At 38.0% G+C, this 23,932-nt stretch overlaps 1 protein-coding gene and 1 pseudogene across 3 annotated transcripts; one reads left to right on the top strand and one right to left on the bottom strand.

Annotated features, from left to right (window-relative positions):
• The first annotated feature begins 1,775 nt into the window (after positions 1-1,775).
• Positions 1,776-3,941, top strand: LOC143891573 (transcription factor TCP4 pseudogene; annotated as a pseudogene). Its single transcript, XR_013255405.1, has 2 exons — positions 1,776-3,505; positions 3,657-3,941. The product of XR_013255405.1 is annotated as a transcription factor TCP4 pseudogene (transcript).
• Positions 3,942-8,025: 4,084 nt separating this feature from the next.
• On the bottom strand, positions 8,026-23,791 carry LOC143891572 (protein IQ-DOMAIN 9-like). 2 transcript variants are annotated; one of them, XM_077396067.1, is made up of 6 exons: positions 23,436-23,791; positions 21,076-21,197; positions 14,369-14,536; positions 12,443-12,670; positions 8,864-8,977; positions 8,026-8,727 (listed from the first exon to the last, which is right to left on the bottom strand). In XM_077396067.1, exons 2-6 carry the CDS (start codon positions 21,148-21,150, stop codon positions 8,347-8,349), a joined length of 966 nt encoding a protein of 321 aa, XP_077252182.1. In that variant the 5' UTR covers positions 21,151-21,197; positions 23,436-23,791; the 3' UTR covers positions 8,026-8,346. The 2 variants fall into 2 exon arrangements, with proteins under 2 accessions (XP_077252182.1, XP_077252183.1); XM_077396068.1 differs by having other exon boundaries at positions 21,076-21,190.
• Between the last annotated feature and the right edge of the window lie 141 nt (positions 23,792-23,932).

Here is a 23,932-nt window from a genome sequence, read left to right as displayed (position 1 = left end):
AACCTCTTCACTCTTCCCATATGGGATCTTTGCTTTTGGGTGGAACCCCAAAAAATCTCCCCTCCACGCAGAAGCAACGTGGACAATTTCGCCCATCCACACGGGAGCAGCATGCAAGTTACGGGATCTTTGCCGAGGGAATTTCACCTCATTTTCTTCTAAAATTTTTAACTATGTATGATGCAAGTAGGACCTATAATGAGATTTCCATGGACTGTCCAATTTGAAATGGATTGTGACTTAGAACACTCTCAATCCAATCCGACCGATAACAAATTTGAATAGATTGTGAACAAGACATAAGTGGACCCAATCCAAAGTGGATCTATAGGCACCCATACCAAAAATGGATCTAAATTCAAGTTAAACGAGGACTGGCTGGAAGTGTGAGAATAAACTAATTTATCATAAGTTAATAGCTGTTAATGAACGATCAGGATCGTGCTAAAATCATGAGTGTGCCTAATTTAAAAGAGATGGGTGGTTAAAATTAAAATAACTGGGTGATATATTAGTAATGTAATAAGAGTCAAGGAGCTAGTGTTTAATTAAAAAGAAAAAAACAGCATGCAAAAAGGTCGGTTGGTTTTTTGCAGAGAGAGAGACAGAGAGAGATAGATAGGGTTAATTTGGCAACAAGGAAAGAGCTGATGTCGTTTCTTTTCAAAAAGCAATACAAGAAGCAGAGAAAAAACCAAAAGCTGTAAAGGAGTCGCTATCTACGGGCTAGGGATCTAACGAGGGAGAGAGAGAGAGAGAGAGTCGTTACAGTGGCGTAGAAACGAGCCTCTGTTTTTATGCGTTCGTGTTAGGATCTTAAGAAGAAAAAATAAGCTCGTCTCGAACATATATATATATATATATATATATATATATATATAGAGAAAACGGTTCCTACACATATGTGTAGATAAGTTATCTACACACTAGCTTAAAATACAGTGGGGGCCACATTATTTGGGTGATCCAAACCATTAATTTTTAAGGCCCTCACATAGATAGGGTGTCCACAAAAAATCAGATCCATAGGATCATCCTAACCATTCGAACTGTTGAGGCAAAAAATGGACTAATTTGTGAAGGTTTAAAGACATCCATTTTACCTCAACAAATCGTAGGGTTGGGATGATCCTATGGATCTGATTTTTTGTAGACACCCTATCTATGTGAGGGCCTTTAAAATGGATGGCTTGGATCACCCAAAGAATGTGCGCCTCCACTGTATTTTTAGCTAGTGTGTAGAGAACTCTCTACACATATGTGTAGGAACCGTTTTCTCATATATATATATATATATATATATATATGAGAAAACGGTTCCTACACATATGTGTAGAGAGTTCTCTACACACTAGCTTAAAATACAGTGGGGGCCACATTATTTGGGTGATCCAAACCATTCATTTTTAAGGCCCTCACATAGATAGGGTGTCCATAAAAAATCAGATCCATAGGATCATCCTAACCATTCGAATTGTGGAGGCAAAAAATGGACTAATTTGTGAAGGTTTAAAGACATCCATTTTACCTCCACAAATCGTAGGGTTGGGATGATCCTATGCATCTGATTTTTTGTAGACACCCTATCTATGTGAGGGCCTTTAAAATGGATGGCTTGGATCACCCAAACATTGTGGGCCCCCACTGTATTTTAAGCTAGTGTGTAGAAAACTCTCTACACATATGTGTAGGAACCGTTTTCTCATATATATATATATATATATATATATATATATATATATATATATATATATATAGAGAGAGAGAGAGAGAGAGAGAGAGAGAGAGAGAATATGGGGTTTTCGGAGGGAGAGTGGTTCTGAGTTGTGGCCCGATTCTGCCACACCGTGCAGAGGAATCAACGGCTCTGATAGGCCGAGACGGAACTCCTTGGGACTACCTCCTTGGGACTCTTCTCTTTCTTTTACTTTGTTATTCTTCTTTTGTCTTCTTTATTTGATGCTATCTCTGCTATTCTCCTCTTGGTTTTTTTGTTTGGATTTTATCCTTCTCTCGCTTTCTTCATGTTTCTAAAATGTGAAGCGGAAGAGGGTCGGATTCAGAGTTTTCAGTAAAAGCCCCTTTTCAAATTTGAAGAATTTAGGTAGCTCTCTGCTTTGCTTGTAAAAGAACTGGGTTTTACCGTATTACAGATTTGCAGAGAGAGAGAAAGAGAGAGAACATGTTATCCCTATATTAGATGGGATAGGGAAAAGGGTAATTTATCTGTTTAATATTTTGGTAATGGAAATTGAGGTGGTTGATGGCAAGGCCTTTAGGGTATCAGAGGTGTGGAAAGAGGAAACAGAGTAAGAGAAAGTATAAGAAATCGAAAGCTGGAAGAGGAAAAGAGGAACAAGCGTCCGGATCCGAATCCGATTCTAAAAGTAAGCCAAGAAAGAAGCAAAGAAGAAGAAGAAGAAGAACTAGGGTTTCAATATGCGCGATTTAAAAGGATGGGGGAGAATCAAAACATGGGTGTGAAGAAAACAACAATAGGGCGAGGGGAGATAGTACAAGTGGAAGGAGGCCACATTGTCAGATCCATGGGCCGAAAAGACCGTCACAGTAAGGTCTGTACAGCCAAGGGTCCGAGAGACCGGAGGGTCCGACTCTCGGCCCATACCGCTATCCAATTCTACGATGTTCAGGACCGGCTCGGATACGATCGGCCGAGCAAAGCCGTTGATTGGCTCATCAAGAAGGCCAAATCCGCCATTGATGAACTGGCCGAGCTCCCCGCTTGGGAACCTACTTCTTCTAACCCTATAAAAGATGCACATTCTGAAATCGCCCCCGTTTCGAGCAAGAATCCGGTCCAGACCGAACCGGGGGCTTTCGCCTTCGGTTTTCAGAACAATCCTACAACCTTATTACTCCCTTTAGCATCCTCTGCTTCTATTGATACGGTTCTTGCACCCTATGGTCTACAGGACAGTTTTGAGAACACGTTGGCTTATGATTCTAAGAGAAAATTTAGTCCTATTCCTTCTTCCAAGACTCCTCCATCTAGAACCCAAGATCTTCGTCTCTCTCTTCACTCATTCCAAGACCCAATCTTCCTCCCTCACCACCCACCTTCCCACGACCAAACCCTTTTCTCCGGCCCCACATTCTACGCTGATCATCAGCATTATCAACAACAGTCAGATATTGGTCAGTTTCAGAGAATGGTTGCTTGGAATGCTTCGGATTCCGCTGGAGGATTCACCTTCAATTCTCCTCCGGCGCAGAACCAGTTATTTTCACAGAGGGGACCCCTTCAGTCCAGTAACACACCTTCCTTTCGTGCTTGGCCGGACCCGCCGGCGGAGATTTCCGATCACCAGACGCCTGCGTCCTTATCTGGCTTCGGATATGCCTCCGCCGGGAGTTTCTCCGGCTTCCAAATCCCCGCACGAATTCAAGGTGAAGAAGAGCACGACGTCGCCGGCCATAAATCGTCGGCCTCGTCCTCTGATCCTCGCCGTTGAAGTAAAAAAAACCCAAATCTTCACTCTACCAGGTATGATCAGTGACACCCATTTTCAAATTCTAATATTACTCTTGCTTGAATTCAATCCTTATGATCAGTATTCACTAACACCCATTTCCAAATTATACTATTAGTCTGTCTTGAATTCAATCCTTCTGATATCTCTCTGTTGATTTATCAGAATTCTCTTTCTTTGTGGAGAAGGAGCATTTGCAGACAGATTGGAATGAAGAAGTGATTGATTTCGGTTACTGACTCCAATGGTATTTTGCCATAGGAAGAAAAAAAAAATCTGTGACACCAGGTTTTTCTTTCCATGGCTCTTTTTTTCTTTCCAATTATGTTTTGGACGGTTCTCCGAGCTCTTGTTTATCTTTTTGGATTTTGTTTCTACTGTTGATGTTGTGACATTCCATTTTGGCTACTGTTAAAAGGGAGAAATTTCATTGTCTTCTGTTCCACAAAAGCTTACAATTTGCCCAACTGGGTATACTTGTTTATCAAAAAATTTAGCAACAGTAACTGAAACAGAACAAAGAAAATTGAATTACTAGTTTGTGTTTGGAATTCTGTAGCTTTCTGTTGTTTTCATGTCCAAGACAAGAGAAAGGAGAGGTCTTTTAATGGAAAGGAATGGTCTTTTTCCAAGAGAAGTGGGCTTATTGGTTATGTCATGGGATTAGTTGCCATGGGACTTTTTGTGCCTCCATTCACTTCCTTCAAACGATAGTGAGATTTGATATTTAAATCTCTATCATATTTAAAAATTCATTCTCTAAGGGGGCAAGATGAAGTCACTGTCTCCAAATAGCAGAAGTAGAAGCATGTTTATTAGTAGTTTATTTCAATTATATTTGCTTTTCATATGGTAGAGAATGTAATCAAGGACAGGAATTAGATTAGTCCGGAGCTTTAGTAGCATTTTCTTTTTCTTTAGCAATTGCTTGAGTTATCAAAATTGCTAGATGGCCTCTTGTCTGTTAATATTTTGAAACTAGCTGTTGGTATTCCTTGTTTGGTTGAGCCTTACTGTGAAACTATCAATTACTCCAAAAGCTTAAGGTCCTGTTCATTTAAGATTATGACAACTGATTGGGAGTGCTGAACTAATTAATGGACTCAATTTTAAACATAATTTTGAGTCCAATATTCGGTTTGGCACTCACAATTGGTTGTCATAATCTTAAACGAACAGGGCCAAACCTGTTAGAGTTGGTGTTATCTAATTATTTATACTTCGACACTCTTCTCAAGTGTGGGCCTCTCTTTCTCTTTTTGAGTTGGCCGTACACATAACACCACCATCCTCAAGTGTGGGCCATCTTTCTCTCATTTGGGTTGGTCGTACACATGGATTTTTAATATCAACGAGTTGTTTGGTTTTGAACCCAAGACTTGCCGTGAAGCTTGTGGTGAGGCAATGGATCTGATACTATGTGAAACAACCAGTTACTCCAAAAGCATTGCTCTGATATCAAGGAGTTGTTTAGTTTTGGACCAGGACCTTAGCTCTGAGACCTTGTAAAACAACCAAATTACTCCAAAAGCTCAAGCTGTTAGAGTTGGTGTTATTTAATTATTTATAAATCAAAACAAAATTCATCGTTACATAACAAACGTCGGCCTGTCTCTACTGGAACTGGGAAATTTGAAACCAAGCTCTCTCTCTCTCTCTCTCTCTCAACATTTTGCATTCTGTAACAGATTTTTGATTTGTTCATTTGATTTCTACCATTTTCCCACAGTTGATGGAAATCATATGTATTCTTTCCGATTGATCTAGAAGGACCCAAGTGATTTGGGTTGACCCAGAATCTAGCAAAAAACCCCGGATCCAATCCAAACTCATTTTGGGTCATCTGATACTCTCGTTTAGATTAGCTGTGCAGCTGATCCAGTTCAATTTTGAAAGCCCTCTTCACAACCGGACAGAAAAAGGAAAATGTGCAATTCCTGGTTTTCCTTTTGATGTCACTCGTTGATCCGCAGAAACAGTGGATGATGTATATCCTTTCCGTTACTAGTTTCATATATTTTGGAGTTGGGTCATTCAACATCTTTTGTTGGGTAGAAGTCACCCTTGAAAGCTAGCGGTTAAGGGGAGGGTGCGAAAGTCCTTATAAGCCCATCCATTTACTTTTCTGATGTGGGATCTTGGCTTTCGTATGAAAGCAACGCGGACAATCTCGTCCCTCCACGCAGGGGCAATGTGGGAACCATGAGGGAGTTTTTCTCCATCCTTGAGGGTACATTTTTGCATCCTCGAGGGCACACAAGAGTTATAATGCATTCATTCCGTGGCTCTAATACCACTAGTTGGGGACCCTAGTAGAACTCACCCTTAAAGCTAGCCCTTAAACAGGCTGTTGATTCCCTAGTCCTTGTAAGCCCATATCCACATGATTCACTTTTCCAATGTGTGATCTCTGCATTCCCGTGGAACCCCCCAACAAATATGAACTAAATTTCTGCATGATTAGCGGAGAGAAGGATGTGGTGGAGATTCCTTGGTAAACAGGCTGTTGATTTTGAGATCTTACACGATGATGTGATGGCTCACCACCTCTCAAGCTAATCTATTCGTGCAAAGTAGTCAGACAGTTGGCACTTGTACATCACATGATCCCAAGTTCCTTACCCAATATTAATCACAGGACAGAGAGTAAAATATCATGGCAAAAGCAACAAGGATGGGAGGTGAAAGAGAGGATACTGAAAGTGGGAAATGTTAATGGGTAAAAAGAGCTTAAATTTAAGGAGAATTTATATGATGGGTGATCGTGAAAACACGTGAAGTCTAAAAAAAGTAGGTATGGCCCACTTTTTTCGATGATCCAAACCGTTCATCCGTTTGGGCACAACTTAAATAGGTTCCCGAAAATCAGTTCCATAGGATGATCCTAACCCTCCGATCTAAACTGATCTGAATATGGAGATTTCCAAAAATCATTTGTGGAATCTTCTACCGATCGGAGGGCTAGGATCATCGAAAAAAGTGGGCCGTACCTACTTTTTTTAGACTTCACGAGTTTTCACGGCCACCCATCATATAAATTCTCAAATTTAAGAGACCTCTCAGTTTTGAACAGTGTTATGCGTGGAGGTTCCTGATTAACTATCAATAAATATGGCCACCCACCCTACTCGGTTATCCAAAGGGAAAAATAAATGGCAATATACCCATGCTTTGATAATGGCACTCTTTATTATTAAATACTTTGGACTGGAAGTAGGGTACCATTTCCCTATAGTTCTCAAAACACCACTACACCAGTACAAATGTCGGCCATTGGGAGTATCGGCCTTTATGTAGTAGTAAATAATGAAGAGCTGTCGCTGGTGGTTGCCGATATAGGGGAATGATATTTCCACGCCCTTTTGTTTGTATTTTCTTAGCAATGGATACAGTTCACCTCTTTTGTTGTCTTTTACCTGAAAATGGAGTAATTTTCGGAGAAATAGAGAAGCATGGGGGTTGGAAATGCTGGGGAGGAGGGTGAAAATATGATTTCCCACATTAATATAGATGGGTTCAGTTTTTGCAAATACTCTCTCAAACTGCTCATAATTATCTATCATTTCAAGGCAAAATACATCATTGTTGTGGTTGCAAACCAAAGATGTCTCTGTTCAGCTGATCTAAGAGTAGAAAGTTCAGTGACCTTCAGTAAGATAATTCAATCAAACCCAATTCGCCGACCAGTTGGCGCTCGCACTATACTCGCAATACTAATATAAAAAAAGGGAAGTGATGTATCCGCCCCTTTATATCACCAGGAACACCCCCTGTCAGTGTTTGTGGCAATCAGGGGGGCATTGAATTCTTCTGATATGAGTACAACAACCCCTCTTTAGTCATTGATACACTGAATGGGGGTGTTCCTGGTGATCAAAAGGGGCGGATATATCATTTCCTAAAAAAATCCTAGCTACTTATAGTTTGGGAGATGATATGTGCATTCCATTGTTTGAGTAATGGCACTAATTTTCATTTTCACGTTTCTAATTAGCTATTAAAGGCTGTTACAATTCCACAAGCTATCAGCAAAAAAGCGTTCAGGAGAAGAGTGCCATTATAAAAAAAGTGGGAGTGCAGATATCAATCCCCTATATTTAATTTTTAGAACGTCCTTCAATGAAAACATATTTAGAGAAAACGGTTCCTACACATATGTGTAGATAAGTTCTCTACACACTAGCTTAAAATACAGTGGGGGCCACATTATTTGGTGATCCAAACCATTCATTTTTAAGGCCCTCAGATAGATAGGGTGTCCACAAAAAATCAGATCCATAGGATCATCCTAACCATTCGAACTGTGGAGGCAAAAAATGGACTAATTTGTGAAGGTTTAAAGACATCCATTTTACCTCCACAAATCGTAGGGTTGGGATGATCCTATGGATCTGATTTTTTGTGGACACCCTATCTATCTGAGGGCCTTAAAAATGAATGGTTTGGATCACCAAATAATGTGGCCCCCACTGTATTTTAAGCTAGTGTGTAGAGAACTTATCTACACATATTTGTAGGAACCGTTTTCTCAACATATTTAATGCATTTACTACACTTCACATAATAAATAGAGATATGCCTGACCAGGCTAATTACACAATGAGCTTGTTTTATTCTGCACCTTAAATGGCAACCAGTTCAGAAAACCATATACATTCACACCATTTCAATAAGAAAAGAAGTAAACAAAGCTTACAACAACTTCTGCAATCAAATCAACTTCAAAACACCCTTCTGCTGAGATGATTTGTGTTATCTTAACATGAAACAAACAGCACATAACAGCAAACTGTATTGTCGCGAGTCCAGCCTTGTATAGTTTTGCAGAAACCAAAATCTTTTCAATTCTTCATAACTAAACCGACTGTTCCCGTGTGATATTTGCTTCCACGGCTTTGGGAGGAGATTCACTCGCTGACTTATTCTTCGCTTCTTGGGTCACTGGTTTTTCAGTAGATAATCTTTTGACCTTTTCAAGCTCACTTAGGCGTGTAGGCCCTTTCCCATTAGAAGAAGGTTTAATTGAAATGGAGATTTTCGTTGCAGATGGGTTTGTATCTTTACCAGCATTGCTTGTTTGTCGACTTTGAACTTTCTTAGGGACGATGGGCTGAGAAGGAATCCTACTCTCCCACGGGCGTGCAGCAATCCAACGTTCCATCCAACTCCAACCCCAATCACCTTTGCCAAAGTCATAAGCAATTTGCCCCTGATTTTGCCAAGGGTTTGCCCTCCACTGCAAACCAAAGGATTCACATGGTAATGATTATTTTTATTTTAGTTTTTTTTTAATTATTATTTTTGAATGGTATTCGCATGGTAATGTTGTTCCTCTTCACCTTTCCATTTAAGCGATGGAGTGTGGATCGTACCTGATGAGAAAAGGCGTATGCCATGGCACGTTCACGCTTAACTGCTGCTACTTCTCTCTGTTGTATCCGAGCGAGAATTTCCTCCATTGTGTCAGGGCCTCCAGACCATTCCACCTGTGGATGGTCATATTGTTACTGCCAGTGTAAGGGAACACATCATGAAGATAAATGAAATGGCAGCCAATGATGAGCTGGAAATGGAAAGGAACCAATATGTGAAAAAGCTTCCTCAGATAAACATGGGTCTCCCTCACACACAAGAAAAAAATGGACAATGAGAGAAGGGGAAAAAAAGAGGAGGCTTACATAGAAGACAAAATAAATTAGAAAGCAGAAGACTTAACTTTCTGAAATTGGGATGATCTCAATTTCCTACTGTGATAAAGGGCTACTTGTCCAAGATTGAAGATACCACATTGGTTGGCATACCAGTCAATGTCCAAAACGATATTGTATCGGGCGGATCAGACACCTTTTTTTTTTTTTGGGTCTCATGGTCGCAAAATGCAAAGACAAATGGTTTCCACAACAACTTCCTATTTTCTTTTATTTTTAGGCAAACTTACCAGGCTCATCCTGTTAGATCATCTGTAAATTTTTTTAATCAACACCAAAAACCAGAAATCTACAAATAAGTGAACAATTGAAGGAATAAATGGTACAAGACTATAAGTAATACAATAACACCAGTGGCACATTTGCAAAGAAGTATTTTAATGATACATATTTCATATACAAAAGAAAAATAGGCATGAAAAAAATGAAAAAAATACAAAAAGGAAAAATAAGGTTGCAATTTCGGCTGGGTAGGTTTGAGCTTTTGCTAAAAATGAATTGGAATCAACCCAAACCCAACACGATATTAAGGTAAAAGCTTAACCAAAATTCCCAAAAATCAACCCGAGTTGCGCCCCTAAAGAAAAAGCACAAAACAGATGTAACCGAAAATGGGTAATGAGGCCCATCGATACGTGAATCCAACTCACAGGGAGTTAAGAATCGACCTGTCTTAAATGAGCACGCAAATTAATCAGGAGTGTAATCACTTAAAAAAAAGTAAAGTAGAAGTAAAAAAACCAAGCTGATGTGTAAGTTGATGGAACTACCTTCAAAACAGTAGAAGCATCAAACATGAAACAAAAAACATACTACAATAAAAGATGATAAATACAAAAAATAAAAGATGAGAAAATAAGCATAAATGAACACCAAATCTCACAAAAAACATGCCTATGCCATGAATTAAGAATGTTTTTTATGGTTCACGAGTAGTCCTTCACAAAAATGGTGATAAATAATAAAAATGCCAAAAAAAAGTGAAGAAAAAGGATTCTAGTTGCATTTTTACTCAATGTGGAAACCACATGCTCTTGATGCCGATGGATGAATATCAATTCCATGGCGGCTGATACACAATACACCCGCGATGTTTTGCAAATATGGTAAAGGAAGGCGATACAATTCAAACCCCCAAAATTTGATAGGAATCGGCCGATATGTATCACAACAGTTGATACTTCAAACCTTGGTCACATCTTGCCAGTGAATATAAGTTCTAGTATTGTATGTGTTCCACTCATGCTAGTGGGACTAGCAGTGCTCCTATTAGAATATGCAGTTAAAGAAAAAAATGTGTTTAAGGACTTCCACAGAGCTATCATATCCGGACATTTGTGTAGCCCAACGTATGATGCCGTACATGACACAGCACCTAGACTTTGTCATTACTAAAAGTCTAGAACTTTAGAAACTCAAATTCCAGCAAGAAGTTGAAATAAGCCTTGCGTTTCTTGGTGCTCAGGAAAAAGGTCCTAGCATGCCCAAATGTGCAATCTTAAGCAGGTCTTTAATAGCTCCAATCCTCTCACGTTGATTTGTTGCAGCTCTCCAGAATCTTATTGCCCTCTTTCAAGTTCTTTAATTATTGCTCAGGTTGAATCATCTTGGTGGCTACAAGGAATGCATGTGATCTGACCAAGGTTTAAAATTTCGGTTTCCGTAGTGGTTTCGGACCTCAAAATTTTGAAATTTCGGTCGAAATCTGGTACAAAAATTGAAATTAATATTTTATTCAATATTAAATTTCGGCCGAAATTACCAAAATTCGAAATTACCAAAATTTCCGAAATTTTGGTAATTTCAGTCGAAATTTCGGTGAAATATTAAATTAATTTAAAAAAAAAAACAGATTTTTTGGGTCAAATTTCGGAAAAACCGAAATTTCAGCCCGAAATAAATGACCATTTCGGTTTTGGGTGGTTTCGGTGTCGGTCTCCACCGAAATCCGAAATTTCGGATTTCGGTCGAAATTTAAAACCATGGATCTGACATTGTCTTTGGCAGCAGGCATGACTATAAGAGAGGATGAAAGGATGGGCTACATTGCACCGATCAGCCACATCATAAGAGATTTGCTCAACTCAAATGAAAGGAATTCAATGCGCAATCAAGATACAATTCTTAAAGAAATGGAATAGTCCTATGGATACAAACCAATAATCTTTTTATCCTCTAACAAGAATCACAAGGCCCTGGCACTTAGGAAACAGCTTGCACCATTGGGATTATGGTAACAATTTGATTCTAGTGCCCAATGCATGTGCTGGGACGGAAAGAAGGATATAAATTGAAAGATGTTACTTTAGAGGTGTTCAATAGATATTTCCAGTGTTTAAAAACACAGATGCAGCGCGGAGCGCGGCCGAAGAAAAATCCTTGCCGACTCGGCGCAGATACGGCCTAGAATGCAGTTGATGCGGCTGAGTACTTAGTTGACGTGGTCATAACTCGGGAGAGTCAAGGGAGTTTTTATTGACTCTATAGGGCAAATCGCGGAACGCGGCCAAGGGAGAAGGGAGACGACTCGGGGGAGTCCACGATGACGAGGGGAGTTTTAAAACTATGGAAATCTCTACTAACTGTTAGTGACCGAGAACAATTGAATACTAAAATTTCCCACAAAAAGTGAGTGGGGCATGAAGAATTGAAGAAACCGCATGAAGTGGCCTATGAATATGAAAGAGTAAATGGGTGCAAAAGGATTGAGCATAGGGAATTATTTATGTGGTACAAATTGTTGATAAATGTCCAGGAAAGAAATACCCCACATAAAGTTCAAATCTAATTAGTTTACTGATCAAGGTGTTAAAATTTGCATAGGTAGGGGATTAGTCTATGTTTTCTGTTCAAAAGGAAATCCCACTGCCAGATAGTGGATATGTGACACACAAATACCACAAGGGTGCCTGCTCCCAAGCTCGTGAAAAGCAAGTGACAATACCCACTGGGATTTCCAAAAAAGAGAGTTGGCGACTGCAGAAGATAGATACAACACTCAGAAAAACATCAACATCAACCATGGCATATCAATATTTTCTATAGAAAATGAATGATCATTTAATTAATAATACTGAAGCAAATGCATAATACAATAAAAGGTGAACTACAGTCTTAGTTATTTAAAAATACAACAATATTAAAAGCAAGACGATTTTAAATCTTCCCCTTCCACCAGTTAAGGAAGAGAGCTTCCGACATTATTATTGCTAAATTAGGTACCAAAAGAATAGATGTTCTTACCTCAAGGTCATGTAGCTTAGCCTCAAGTTTTAATTGGTTGTCGTGTTTCTTTTGCCTAATGTGGCCTTCTGTTACCATACAAAGTCGACGAGCTCTGACTTGGGCCTGTATTTTGTTCCATGATTTGAGATAGGTCAAAGTGGTCGATGCTTGCTTGTTAACAGAATGTCTTTGGGTAAGGACCTGCAATCTTACTGCCCCTTTCAAACGACGTAGAGCTTTTCTTGCCTGTCATTGGTGAAATCATTTCCATTTAGAACTTATGCATACAGTTGTTTAAATATCGCAAGTAAGATTACAAGAAGAATGTGAAATGTTCAAGTAAGTAATTTCACAAAGGTCAACTCTCATGATCAACTATAAGAAAGGATTCATATATGTTGCATCAATTCAAAAGATGATGAATACCATGATTCAATAGCAAACAAAAGATACATAATAATGAGGATTAACTCCAATACAAAACTCTGGAAGCTAAATACCACAATTAGCCACTAAACAACCAAGTAGTACACTTCCCTACATATGCACAAATAAAACATCAGCAGTTTTATTAAGAATATCGAAGCCTTCACGAGAACTCCCATCAAGCCTCAACCGTGGATTTAAATTTCAGTTTCGGTTTCGGACATAACCAAAACCGAAATTTTGTAAACAGACTTAAAAAATCACATTTTTCCTAAATTTCGAACAAAATTTGGTACTCAGGCCAAAATTTCAGGTTTGGGCGATTTCGGTTTCGGTCCCAACTGAAATACCGAAATTTCAGCCTAAATTTAAAACCATGGCCTCAACAGAAACCAGGATGCAGATTGGCCCACCGGACGACATTGAAGAAGTAATTGTTTAGGCGCTGTTCGTTTAAGATTATGACAACCGATTGTGAATGCTAAACCGATTGACTCAAATTTAAACTTGTCAGTAAATCATTGATTCAGAAAAGCTGAGCCAGTTTTGCAAGTCAATAAAATCTCAAAACTGCCGAGGAGTTACGGAATATGGTCAACAGAAAAATCTTTTGACTTGACTGAGATGATATACCCAGCCCACTAGGAAAGTGAATGTCTGGTCCCGCGTTGTTAATTACTGCTCTTAATAATAAACTGACAGTCAGCACAAATTGGTGAGATCAAAGGCCCTTTGCAAATGACTCAGTTTTTGCATTTGTTAAATATATTTCATGTAAAGAACCTAGGAAGAGAAAAAACACCTTCAGCCATAACATAATAAAAGACGCCACAAAATAACAATAAAAGACGCCACAAAATCCTGCAGGCCCTGGATTTCCCGACTGTTATAATAAAAATCCAGCTAGATATAAATATTTTACGGGATGAGGAGATGACTAAAACTAACCCCTCCATGGTAATTAAAAGTTACAAGTTCCAAAAAAGTCCGTTCATATGGTAAAAGACGATACACTCCTCAAGCTAGGAAAAGGCTTCCTCAAATCCAAAATAATTGAAAAACATTGCAAATGCACCTGCTAGTGAAGTATGTTCTTCTTTCAGGCCAAAGGCCCCATATGGTGGCAAAGAAAGTGAGAAGCCATAGACTTCAGCCTCTCCCTGCAAAGCCCTTTTGGAAGTTCTCACATTACAAAGCCACCAATGAAACCCAAGATCGATTATTGTAGTAGGGATGTAGCACCTCTAACAAAATAAAGAGCTAGAAAAATACGAGCCAAAGGGGAGAAAACCATTCACATATGAAAAGCCATTTTCTCCTACTGGCCACAAGCAAAGTAAAATCGTTTTATAAAATAAAATTTTAATAATACGCATAAGAATGGCGATATTATTCAAGGATGAGAGTTAAGTCAACGTTTGAACAGAGTATCTGTGCAGATAATGCTTATCAAATTGTCATCATATACCATAAAGCCTCGAAATGCAGTTTGAATCTGAGTAGATTGCCATTATATACCAGAAAGCCTCGAAATGCAGTTTGAATCTGAGTAGCTGCTATGTCCTCGATTGGCATACCAAGAACCCTATGATTTTGACTGGAAGCACCATTGCGAAATTTATTGGACCCCTTATGAGAACGATACCTCCACTTGAACCCATTTGATCTTCCAGTAGTTGAAGGTTCCTGTTCCATTGAATGTAGGTGTATATATTGAAAACAAAGATTGAAAAATAGCATTTCTTATTATATACTTTGAAACAAAGTAAGGAGCTCCATTGTAGCACTTAGTTATAAATCACTTACTTCACTAAGTGTTAGATAAAAATACCATGAAGGATGCCAACATGTGGAGACTTTTGCAAGAAAGGCAGGCAAGTTAAAAACAAACCGAGAAGTATCTAGAAGCAGCAGGAAAAAGATATATAAATAGAAAATACTATAACAGAGAAAGAACATTCATAGTGTCCAGCCAAATATGAGCAACAAAGACAGAAAAATATTGCAAATTTTTTATAATCATCAGTAATTCATAGGTTGAAAAATAGAGTTTTTTTTCTATATTTGTCTGTTAGATGTACTTTATCATTTTCTCTAACCCTAAAGGGTCCTTTTACCCTTTTCTTTTATAAATAATCCCATTGAAATTTGAAAAGGAAAAGATTTAAAATACAAAAGGGTCAGAGATTGGCAAGTACCTAACTGTTAATTCTTAGTAAGAGTCGACCAACTAATGGCTTCACGTTAAATGGGTGTATGAAAGGATACATCAACATTGCTCACTAAAATCTTAATCTCGTCCATGATATATGATAGCCTCCACAGGCTGAAACCTTTTAATGATGCCCAACTAAGAGCATTAGAACAGTGCCCTTTCTATAGAAAGATTCCCAAGTCCTCAAGCCTCAACTTTATTTGAATCCTCAGAACCTAAGGGCCCAAATAAACAAGCACAACCTCTCCTGAATTGTTCCACTTCCAAGTCACAACCGCAAATCCTACAAACCCAGACCACCAATCAAACTCCCATAAAAAGTGAAGTTGATAGAGCCACTTGGTGTTTCCTTCTGTCTGGGGGCTCTGGTTTTTTGTCTAAAACTTCCCCACAATTGTGAGGAAGGAATAGATGCCTAACGCCTAAACAATACTTACTTGCGAATGCCCTGGGAATTAACATGTTTTTTAATCTTCCTCACTAGGCTCCCACCCGCATCTCACTACATCAAAACACTGTTTCTTTCTTCCATCATCATGGACAGAAGAATTCTCCAAAAAATACACCTAATACAAAAGGTACTGCTCTGTCATACTTCAGACAAATCACCAACCTTTCGGTCTGACAACTAACATTCACCAAAAAGATTCGAGAGAATTGCCACGACCATTGTACCATCGCACCATGAATGAAAAAGTGATGGCTGTTGACTTTCTAGTTTCTACATAAGATGCATGTGTTTGCAATATCTGAATTTTATCATGAAGATGACCAGGTACCAAATTTTTTTCAATTGTCATCATCCAATGAGACTGCCACAGGCGGCACGGGATAAACAAAGGTGAAGAGCAACCCTCAAGGAATTAAGAGCTCTAAACTTAATGAATTGAACTTTGACCACCAATCAAACTCAGATAAAAAGTGAAGTTGATAAAGCCCCTTGGGGGATCCTTCCATCTGGCGGCTCTAGTTTCCTTTCTTGGTCTTCCATTTACCCTCAATTTTTTTATGACATAGGGTATCCCGACCCCAATTTTTAGGGCGGGACTATTCCCTACGGATGCGCGCAATCACCCGTAAACCACGAGCATCGGGTAAGCGCGGGAGGATTTGAACTCGCGTCAATGGGGAGCATACCCTCAATTGTGATGAAGTTCTAGACATCTAACACCCAAAAGCTACTTTCGCGCTGACGACCACAGAATTACCATGTTTTTTTTTTTCTCTTGCTCACTAGTCTCCTTGCTTTTGTCTCACTATCTCAAAATGTTGTGTTACTTCCATCATCAAGAACAGAAGAATTCTCCACAAATACACCTTCTGAATCAGATGGTGCTGCTCTGTAATGCTTCAAACAAATCACCAACCCATTGATAGAACAACTAGCATTCATCAGAAAGATGAAAAAGAATGCCACAACCATTGAGCCATTGCACAATGAATGAATAGGATGGTTGTTCACCTTCTCTTTTCTACATATGATGCACATGGTTGCAAAATCCGGATTTTATCAAGAAGATGATCGTGTACCAAAACTTTATCAATTGTCATTGTCCAATAAGAACTACCATAGGTGGCACGAGATAAACAAAAGAGAAGGGTGGCCCCCACAAAAGTAAACTTAACAAACTCTATGTGATGATACTAGATCGGGACTCTCCTTTCAAATTCTTGCGTAGGGAATATAGAACTTCTTTTCTATGAATGAAATTGCAACCATTAAAAAAAAAGGGAATATAGAACTCCTTTTAACAATGAAATAACTCTTGAATCTCAATATATTGTCATCAACATTCCCTATAAAGATTAAAGACCAAAATACCATCCTCCTATTCTATCAAAACAATCCCCAATCACCGCCGTCATATTCCTAACTAAACTATATAGCTCAAGTGGACATCATGAAATGCATCCTATTAGTGATTGTGCCATTGGAAAGAAAATAGTTTCACTTTCTCATCTATACATTGATTCATATGATTAATTCATTTCATTATTGTTTGTCATTCTATAGAAATTCATATTGTTTATATATTCTCCTTATGGGATTGAGATGATATGGCTGATGGGTCTCTCCCTTGTTGGACTGGGAGTACTTGACCTCTGCTGATGGATTATGAGAATATTTTCTCTCTCCCGCTAGAATAGAAGGTCACACGTGATCTCCTCCTTGGATAGAAACTATATCCGTTGTGAGCATGGCAGATAATCGGATGCTATAGATAGTATTTTGAGAGTAGATTCTCTAAATTAGTGGACTAATAAAGTGTCATAGGCTCACAACTACGGGTGAGTGGAGACAAATAACTTTTTTGGATGCCATACGTGGCATAATGGTGATGATTCTCGATCACAAAGCAGTTCTCCCAATCCACATACGAGTGCGGGTACGTGCACACATTGGCATGGTCAATGAAAGGAAACCTTGATTGCACTACTGTTGACTTAGTGTATGATATTATTTTCAGAGATTATATTGGTCACCTGACTTGAGAAGTTTATGGCTCTCTCTAAATAATGCTTATATGTACTTTGATTCACTTAATTGTGATCTCTAAGAAAGGAAATACCATAGTGTTTTGGGTACATATATAGGTTCTACTTTAGTGCGTAAATTTTTAATATAAAATCTTCTACTTAATATACTTATTTCCATGGAGATGGGTTACGATTATTATAATGCTTTGATCACAAACTATGTCACAAATGTCGTTCTCGGGAATTTCTCGGCAAGGGGAAATCTCGGGATATATTACTTTTTTTATTTTTTTTCGGGTTTATATCGGGAAAAAAGGTAAAAATAAATTATTTAGAAAATATATAAAAATATCGGGATATTATCGCGATATTTTATGATAAAAATGAAATATTGCTATTTTTTTTTAAAATCTCGGGATTAGTTCGGGATTTTATCGTTTTATCAAAATGTAGAGATAAAAACGCTATATTTTGAAAATATCAGAGATATTTGTGACATAGATCACAAAGAGGTGGGCACACTGAATTTTTTTCCAAAGATAAACCTTTCCCAAAAATATTATTTATTTATCTACTTATATTGGAAAAAATACCAAAGTTTACAATCACCAAATCATATTAACATGCTTGGAGCATATATTTTTTTCCCTTTGTGGGTCCGATAGTGAATTGCAGGCACGTAGAATGAAATTAAGGAAAGATATTTTGATATTAGCTATCTTTGATTAATTAGTCTAAACATATGATAATCCTTGATGTGAAAAGACTCTTAGGATGGATAGTGTGTTATAGGTCAGTACCATACACCTAGGGCCACACTCTAAGAATTTTGGAAAATATCTCATGAGTTGCTAAATCCAAGTAGACCCTACCTCCAAGCATTTATCTCTCAAGCTCCAGTATAAATAGAGGAGAGAGGACCTATAGCTCTCATAACCCATACCTAGCAACAAGAGGTGGAGAAACGCTAAGAGAAGGGAATAGGAGGTGAGAAACTTCAGGCTTCCCAACCAAAGCTGGTAGTTACTAAGGCTACTCATCCTCTCATAAGAATTCCATGCCTTGACCCCTTCTCCAAGCAAAATTCAAAGTCAAGGAGGAGTGGGAGTGAAAGCTTCTCCCTCAGAGAAATTGCAAGCATTCCAAGGTGGGACAAAATCCCCAAAAAATTGAGAAGAGTAAAAAAAGGAAAATCAAAAGAAGAAGACAAGCTCATGCCATTAAAGGTTACTAGTCTGGTTTTTCTATAGTTTGGTTTTCCATTAAAATTGAAATCGTGATCAAGATTCTTGGAGTGTTCTGATCTACAAATCACATGATCAAGCTCTCCACAGTTCTTAAGACATTCAATCTCAACAAATTATCCTCCTAGAACTATACCCAAAAGGCCACACCCAACCCTCATCTTACACTTACTACGTTCCTTAAACTTATCTACAATATATTTTATAGTAACTGGCATTTTTACACCCAAAGCAACACATCTAACTACTTACTACCAATCCCAGCCTATCCCATAAACCCCATATTTTTTTGGGCTATGGAACCCAAACCCTATACTTCTCCGCAATGATTTTCTTCTAAGAACTTCATTCAGTCCTCCAGACCTCCATAACTTTTTACCTGTAAGCCATATCCTTTTTAGGTTCTCTATCCTCAAGCCACCATTTCCCCATGACTTTAAGTTCTCAAAATTATCGATCAAGTGGTACTTACATTCCACGTGCTTCCTCTTATAAACAATTCATTTTCACTTTCTCCAATCTTTCCGCTGCACATATTAGGTGTTCTGAAGTGGGACATGTAATATGTGGAAAGTTTTGAGAGGGTCAACTAGATAAGAGATCCAACCTACAAAAGACAAGTAACTTCCTTTTCCACGTTGTCAATTTTGTATCATCCATTTTTTGCGCAAAGTTTCAGAAAGATTTGGGATGGAACCTCAAGGCCCAATGACAAACCCAAATAAGATAGTCATGTCTATTTTGCATTCTAAAGCCTTAGTGAGGGATTCCACTCACGATCTCCTTATCTCTGCCCCACTACTATTATGCTTTTACTAGAGGAGCAGGCCTCTAACCACCCCCACCCACTCAAGCAACACAAGGACATGATTGGATAATGGTCAATGAAGGGTTCTTTGCTTTACATCCAACAATTGGGAGTCTCAGTCACTCAATATTAGCAAACACCCCTAATCAGTACCTCCCAGATTTTTCTAGTTACTGGACCACGTAAAAGGCCTACCGCCCACTCACAATCAGCACCATGTGCTCATTTTGCAGTAAAAAACCGACAGAATTTACTCATGCTTATGGTGATTATACCACTCCATGATAATGTGAATGAAGATTGACTCATGATGAACTCTCTACGATACATTGAGGCAGTTTCCAACTCCTATGAATTATCTTTCAAAAAAAAAAAAAAAAAAACTTCCTATGAATTGCATGCTCATGGATTTTCTCTAATGGATGAATCTTTTGGTCAATTACAGTGGATAAACACTAATGAACTGGATTTTTATTGACATAAATATAATCAAGGCCAAGAAGTCTCCAATCTTTCTCTTACATCATCATTCACTATCCATCACACCAATCCCTGAACTATATCAAATGGTTTCACTGTTAACCACCTAATATAGATTTTTCAAGTACGGATATTCTGACAGATCTTGCTAGATGCCCTACAAAATATAAAAAGCGACCAGTGGATGTTGACGAGTTATTTGAGCCAGTGGAGAAGGCAAGAAACTTAGTAGTAAGGTAAAATGCATTGGTCTAGAATATTGTATCAGTTTATGGATTTCAATATTGTATAAGGACATTTATGCCAATCCGCATCGTGGTTCCTACTCCCTAAGAAATTTCTTCAAACATGATAAAGCAAGGGTATAAAAACAATTAAGGAAAAATGTTCCCTCATTTCAAGTCCCTAATTCCGCATGGTTGTTAGTTACTTTCCTCTATTGATGGATCTTGAAAATTCTAATGGGATTATGGGAGTAATAAAATATGATGGATCTTGAAAATTCTAATGGGGTTATGGGGGTAATAAATTCAGATCAATTGACTGTTAAGTGTTAAGGTAATATTGCAATTAGTCATATGGAAGTATAACACACCAACACACAAACATAAGAAACATAAGATAAACAGAGCACACACCTCCCGACATAGACGCCCGACGACGGCACATAACTCTTCTGATATTTCAATTTACATAATAGTATAAGTTATGAGAAGGAGACACAAGTGCCCTAAAGGGAATCACGTGGACGGTATGTTTGGAAGGTCACTTTACACTTGAATATATAGCTATCCATTAAAAATGTTCCACACCCTTTCAATAACCATATTTATTTCATCCATTTGATTAAATGGAGAAATAGCTAATTATTCTAAGGGTAAATTAAAGCAGAAAAGTTGTCAGATGCCTTCCTTATCACGAAATGCATGGCCCCTCAATGAGGTTGGCTGGAAAAAAGAACATTACAGTGCAAATGAAAAGAGTTATGAGGAGTGCTTACCTTAGATTGTTTTGATCTGTCTTCCTTTGCTTTCTTTAGGCTAATTATTGTCTTAAACCAGTCTCCAGAACCCATTCTCTTTGATTTGGATGTGGGTTAACAGTATACCATTTAACTGAAATCTAGCACAGAAATTACCACCATGATGATTAACTTATTTAAGAAATAAGAATATATCATGCAGAAAACTTATCTACATGCACTAGATAATTGTTGTCTTAAAACAGTCTCCAGAACCCATTCTCTTTGATTTGGATGTCGGTTAATTGTATACCATTTAACTGAAACCTGGCAGAAATTACCACCGTGATGATTAACTTATTTAAGCAATAAGAATATATCATGCAGAAAACTTATCTACATGCACTAGCAACGAGTTATCATATCATGTCAAGTAAAATTTCCAATGGAGGAAGTGAAAGTGGATGGTCCCTAGGTAATGATTATTTATGAGCAGATGCCATCATACAGAGAGTGGATGGTCCCTAGGTAATGATATTTATGAGCAGATGGCATCATACAGAGAGTGCAAATGATGAAAATTCGGCTAACCATTAAGCAAGAAAAGGCAGATTTCTAACATGAGGCTTCCTAGTAGATTAACATTACAGGACAAATAGAACATTATCATACCCAGACACATCAAATGTAGGTAAGTACTCAATTGGATAACATGGTTGCTGGAGAAGAACGCCTAGAACGCTTCATTAAGAGCAGACAAAGAAGCTGCCCCCCATTTTGGGGATACACCATTCATGTAGGTAAGAAGTGACATTTAGAACATCAGGCATAGTTTGTGGAGAAATTGACCCCATGACTCGTATAAATGCATGATATGAAACCTGTACATAATATAACACTTGGCACAAACTATACTAGTAAATTGGCTTGAGCTTTAGCGGCCAGTACAAACAATCGCATAGACATAATTTCTCGCCTGTTTTCATTTTTGTACCTAATCCAGTTCAGACTTTTAAAAGCAAATCACGTGGTTAGAACAAGTTATGTATCTAAAAGCCTGTGAAAAAGAAGAATAAAACAAATAAATTAACAATTGCAAAGGGTTGACATTGAATCCTACTAGGTCTTTGAAGAACTAAATGCATATGTGTAGAAGACCTTCTCATCTCCACTTATCCACACCAACATACATGGTGCCAGTACCAACATGTAGTGCACATGGGGAACATTAATTGATAGAGGAGAACTTTGTCACAGCCAAGGCTTCTCGCGTGCTTAAATGGTTCTGTAGACTTGGTTACTAGCCTGCCGTTCCCTTTTATTGTACAGAAATGTAGTCGATTGCACTTGTACCAATACGCATGTTATTAGCAATTTGTAGATTAATGTCCTCAAGATAGTCTAGGAAAACTTCAGGGTTGCAAAAAAAACAAAACAAAATTTTCAGCTTATAGTGTGCTCTTGGGCTTTAGGATATTCTAGTACTTGAGAGAACAACACACTCGAAGAACTCTGGTGTCCATAATTTCATGATTAGTGTTGGAAATTGATGATAAACTTCAAGAACAATAATTATATTATCTATCATTTTTCAAGTGATAACATGACAATATCAAATCCAAATCCGTTATTCATATGAGAAATCATCATGCTTAGACATAACCTAAGAAGCTTGCCACATTTTCAACCCCGCTGATGCCACAATTCGATTCAACTATGTTATCAGTAATTTCCAGGCATCAGAGCATCAATTAAAATTAAAACTTTTCGCATTGGGCAGCTAGAAAATCCAGTACAATCTATCCATTCCCACCAAAATTACGCCATTAGAACACAAACAAACAAGAGCCATGTCAATATATTGCAGTAAGATAACATCAATGATTACTACACCGATTTCCAATAGAAAATGTGCATATCCGTACCAAACTCACATATCGATCTCTACTAGCATTCCAATGCACAAAAAATAAAAAGAAAAAAAAGCCCATGATTTTGATGAGGGAATGAAGTTGTAAAAATGGAGGGACAAGATCACCATCTCCTACCTTAGAACAAACCCTTGAAATGGAAATATCTGAAATAATAATAAGAAAAAATTACCTAAAATGGAATTAAACATATAATAATAAGTAAAAGTCCTTTACAATACAATTTACCTAGCCTATGTCCTAACCAATTTTCTACATCCGATCCTATTGTTCCTTTTTTGTGGGTGCCATGAATCTCCCTCTTTTAATAAGCCAATACCATGAAGAAGAAAAAAAAACTAGAAACAGAAAAACAAGAACATGGGTGCATTCTATGACAGAGAAACAAAATGCAACAAACAAAAGATGAAAATGAAGATTGAAAATTGAATGAAACAAAAGGGGGATGTAATTGAAAGAATGAGATACCTAAGACAGACGAGGTGTTGAGAAGGTGGGTGGTGTATGTTTGGGAGAAGGGTAGTAAAAGGTAAGATATGGAAGAGATAAAGATAGAAAAAGGTGGTAGATTGCCATGGCCCAACAGCATTGTTTCTCAAATGTAGTTGAGAAAACCTCTCTCTCTCTCTCTCTCTCTCTCTCTCTCTCTCTCTCTAAACCATTTGCAGAGAGGGTTGAAGAATTCCAGTCCCAACAAGAGCTACAGCGACCAGGAAACAAACGGGACCGTTGAAAATGATGGGGTTCCTTTGTTTATTTCATATCGAATCACAAAAGTTGGGAAAAAAAGAGGATCTGTCTTTCTCTGTCTAAGACTGAAAAAAAAAAAAACAAACTATACCGCTAATCAAGGTTATGGAAAATATATAAGAAGATCAGATGTGATGAGTGCCGGTATCAAAATATTATGTGTGGATATAAAGAGATGGGAGTGCAAATATCAAATATGACAGGTTTTTGATAAA

The sequence above is a fragment of the Tasmannia lanceolata genome, unplaced genomic scaffold, assembly GCF_043159265.1.
Source record: "Tasmannia lanceolata isolate RefF3 unplaced genomic scaffold, GAP_Taslan_0.1 ptg000015l, whole genome shotgun sequence".
Lineage (NCBI taxonomy): Eukaryota > Viridiplantae > Streptophyta > Magnoliopsida > Canellales > Winteraceae > Tasmannia > Tasmannia lanceolata.
Note: the sequence above shows the minus strand (reverse complement) of the source record. Positions and strands in the feature narration are given on the sequence as shown.

Coding starts and splice junctions, on each gene's coding strand:
- LOC143891572 (XM_077396067.1), bottom strand. CDS start 21,150: ATGGGTTCTGGAGACTGGTTTAAGACAATAATTAGCCTAAAGAAAGCA. Junction 14,537..21,075: donor ACAGATCAAAACAATCTAAG/GTAAGCACTCCT, acceptor TCAATGGAACAG/GAACCTTCAACTACTGGAAG. Junction 8,728..8,863: donor CATACGCCTTTTCTCATCAG/GTACGATCCACA, acceptor TTTGGTTTGCAG/TGGAGGGCAAACCCTTGGCA.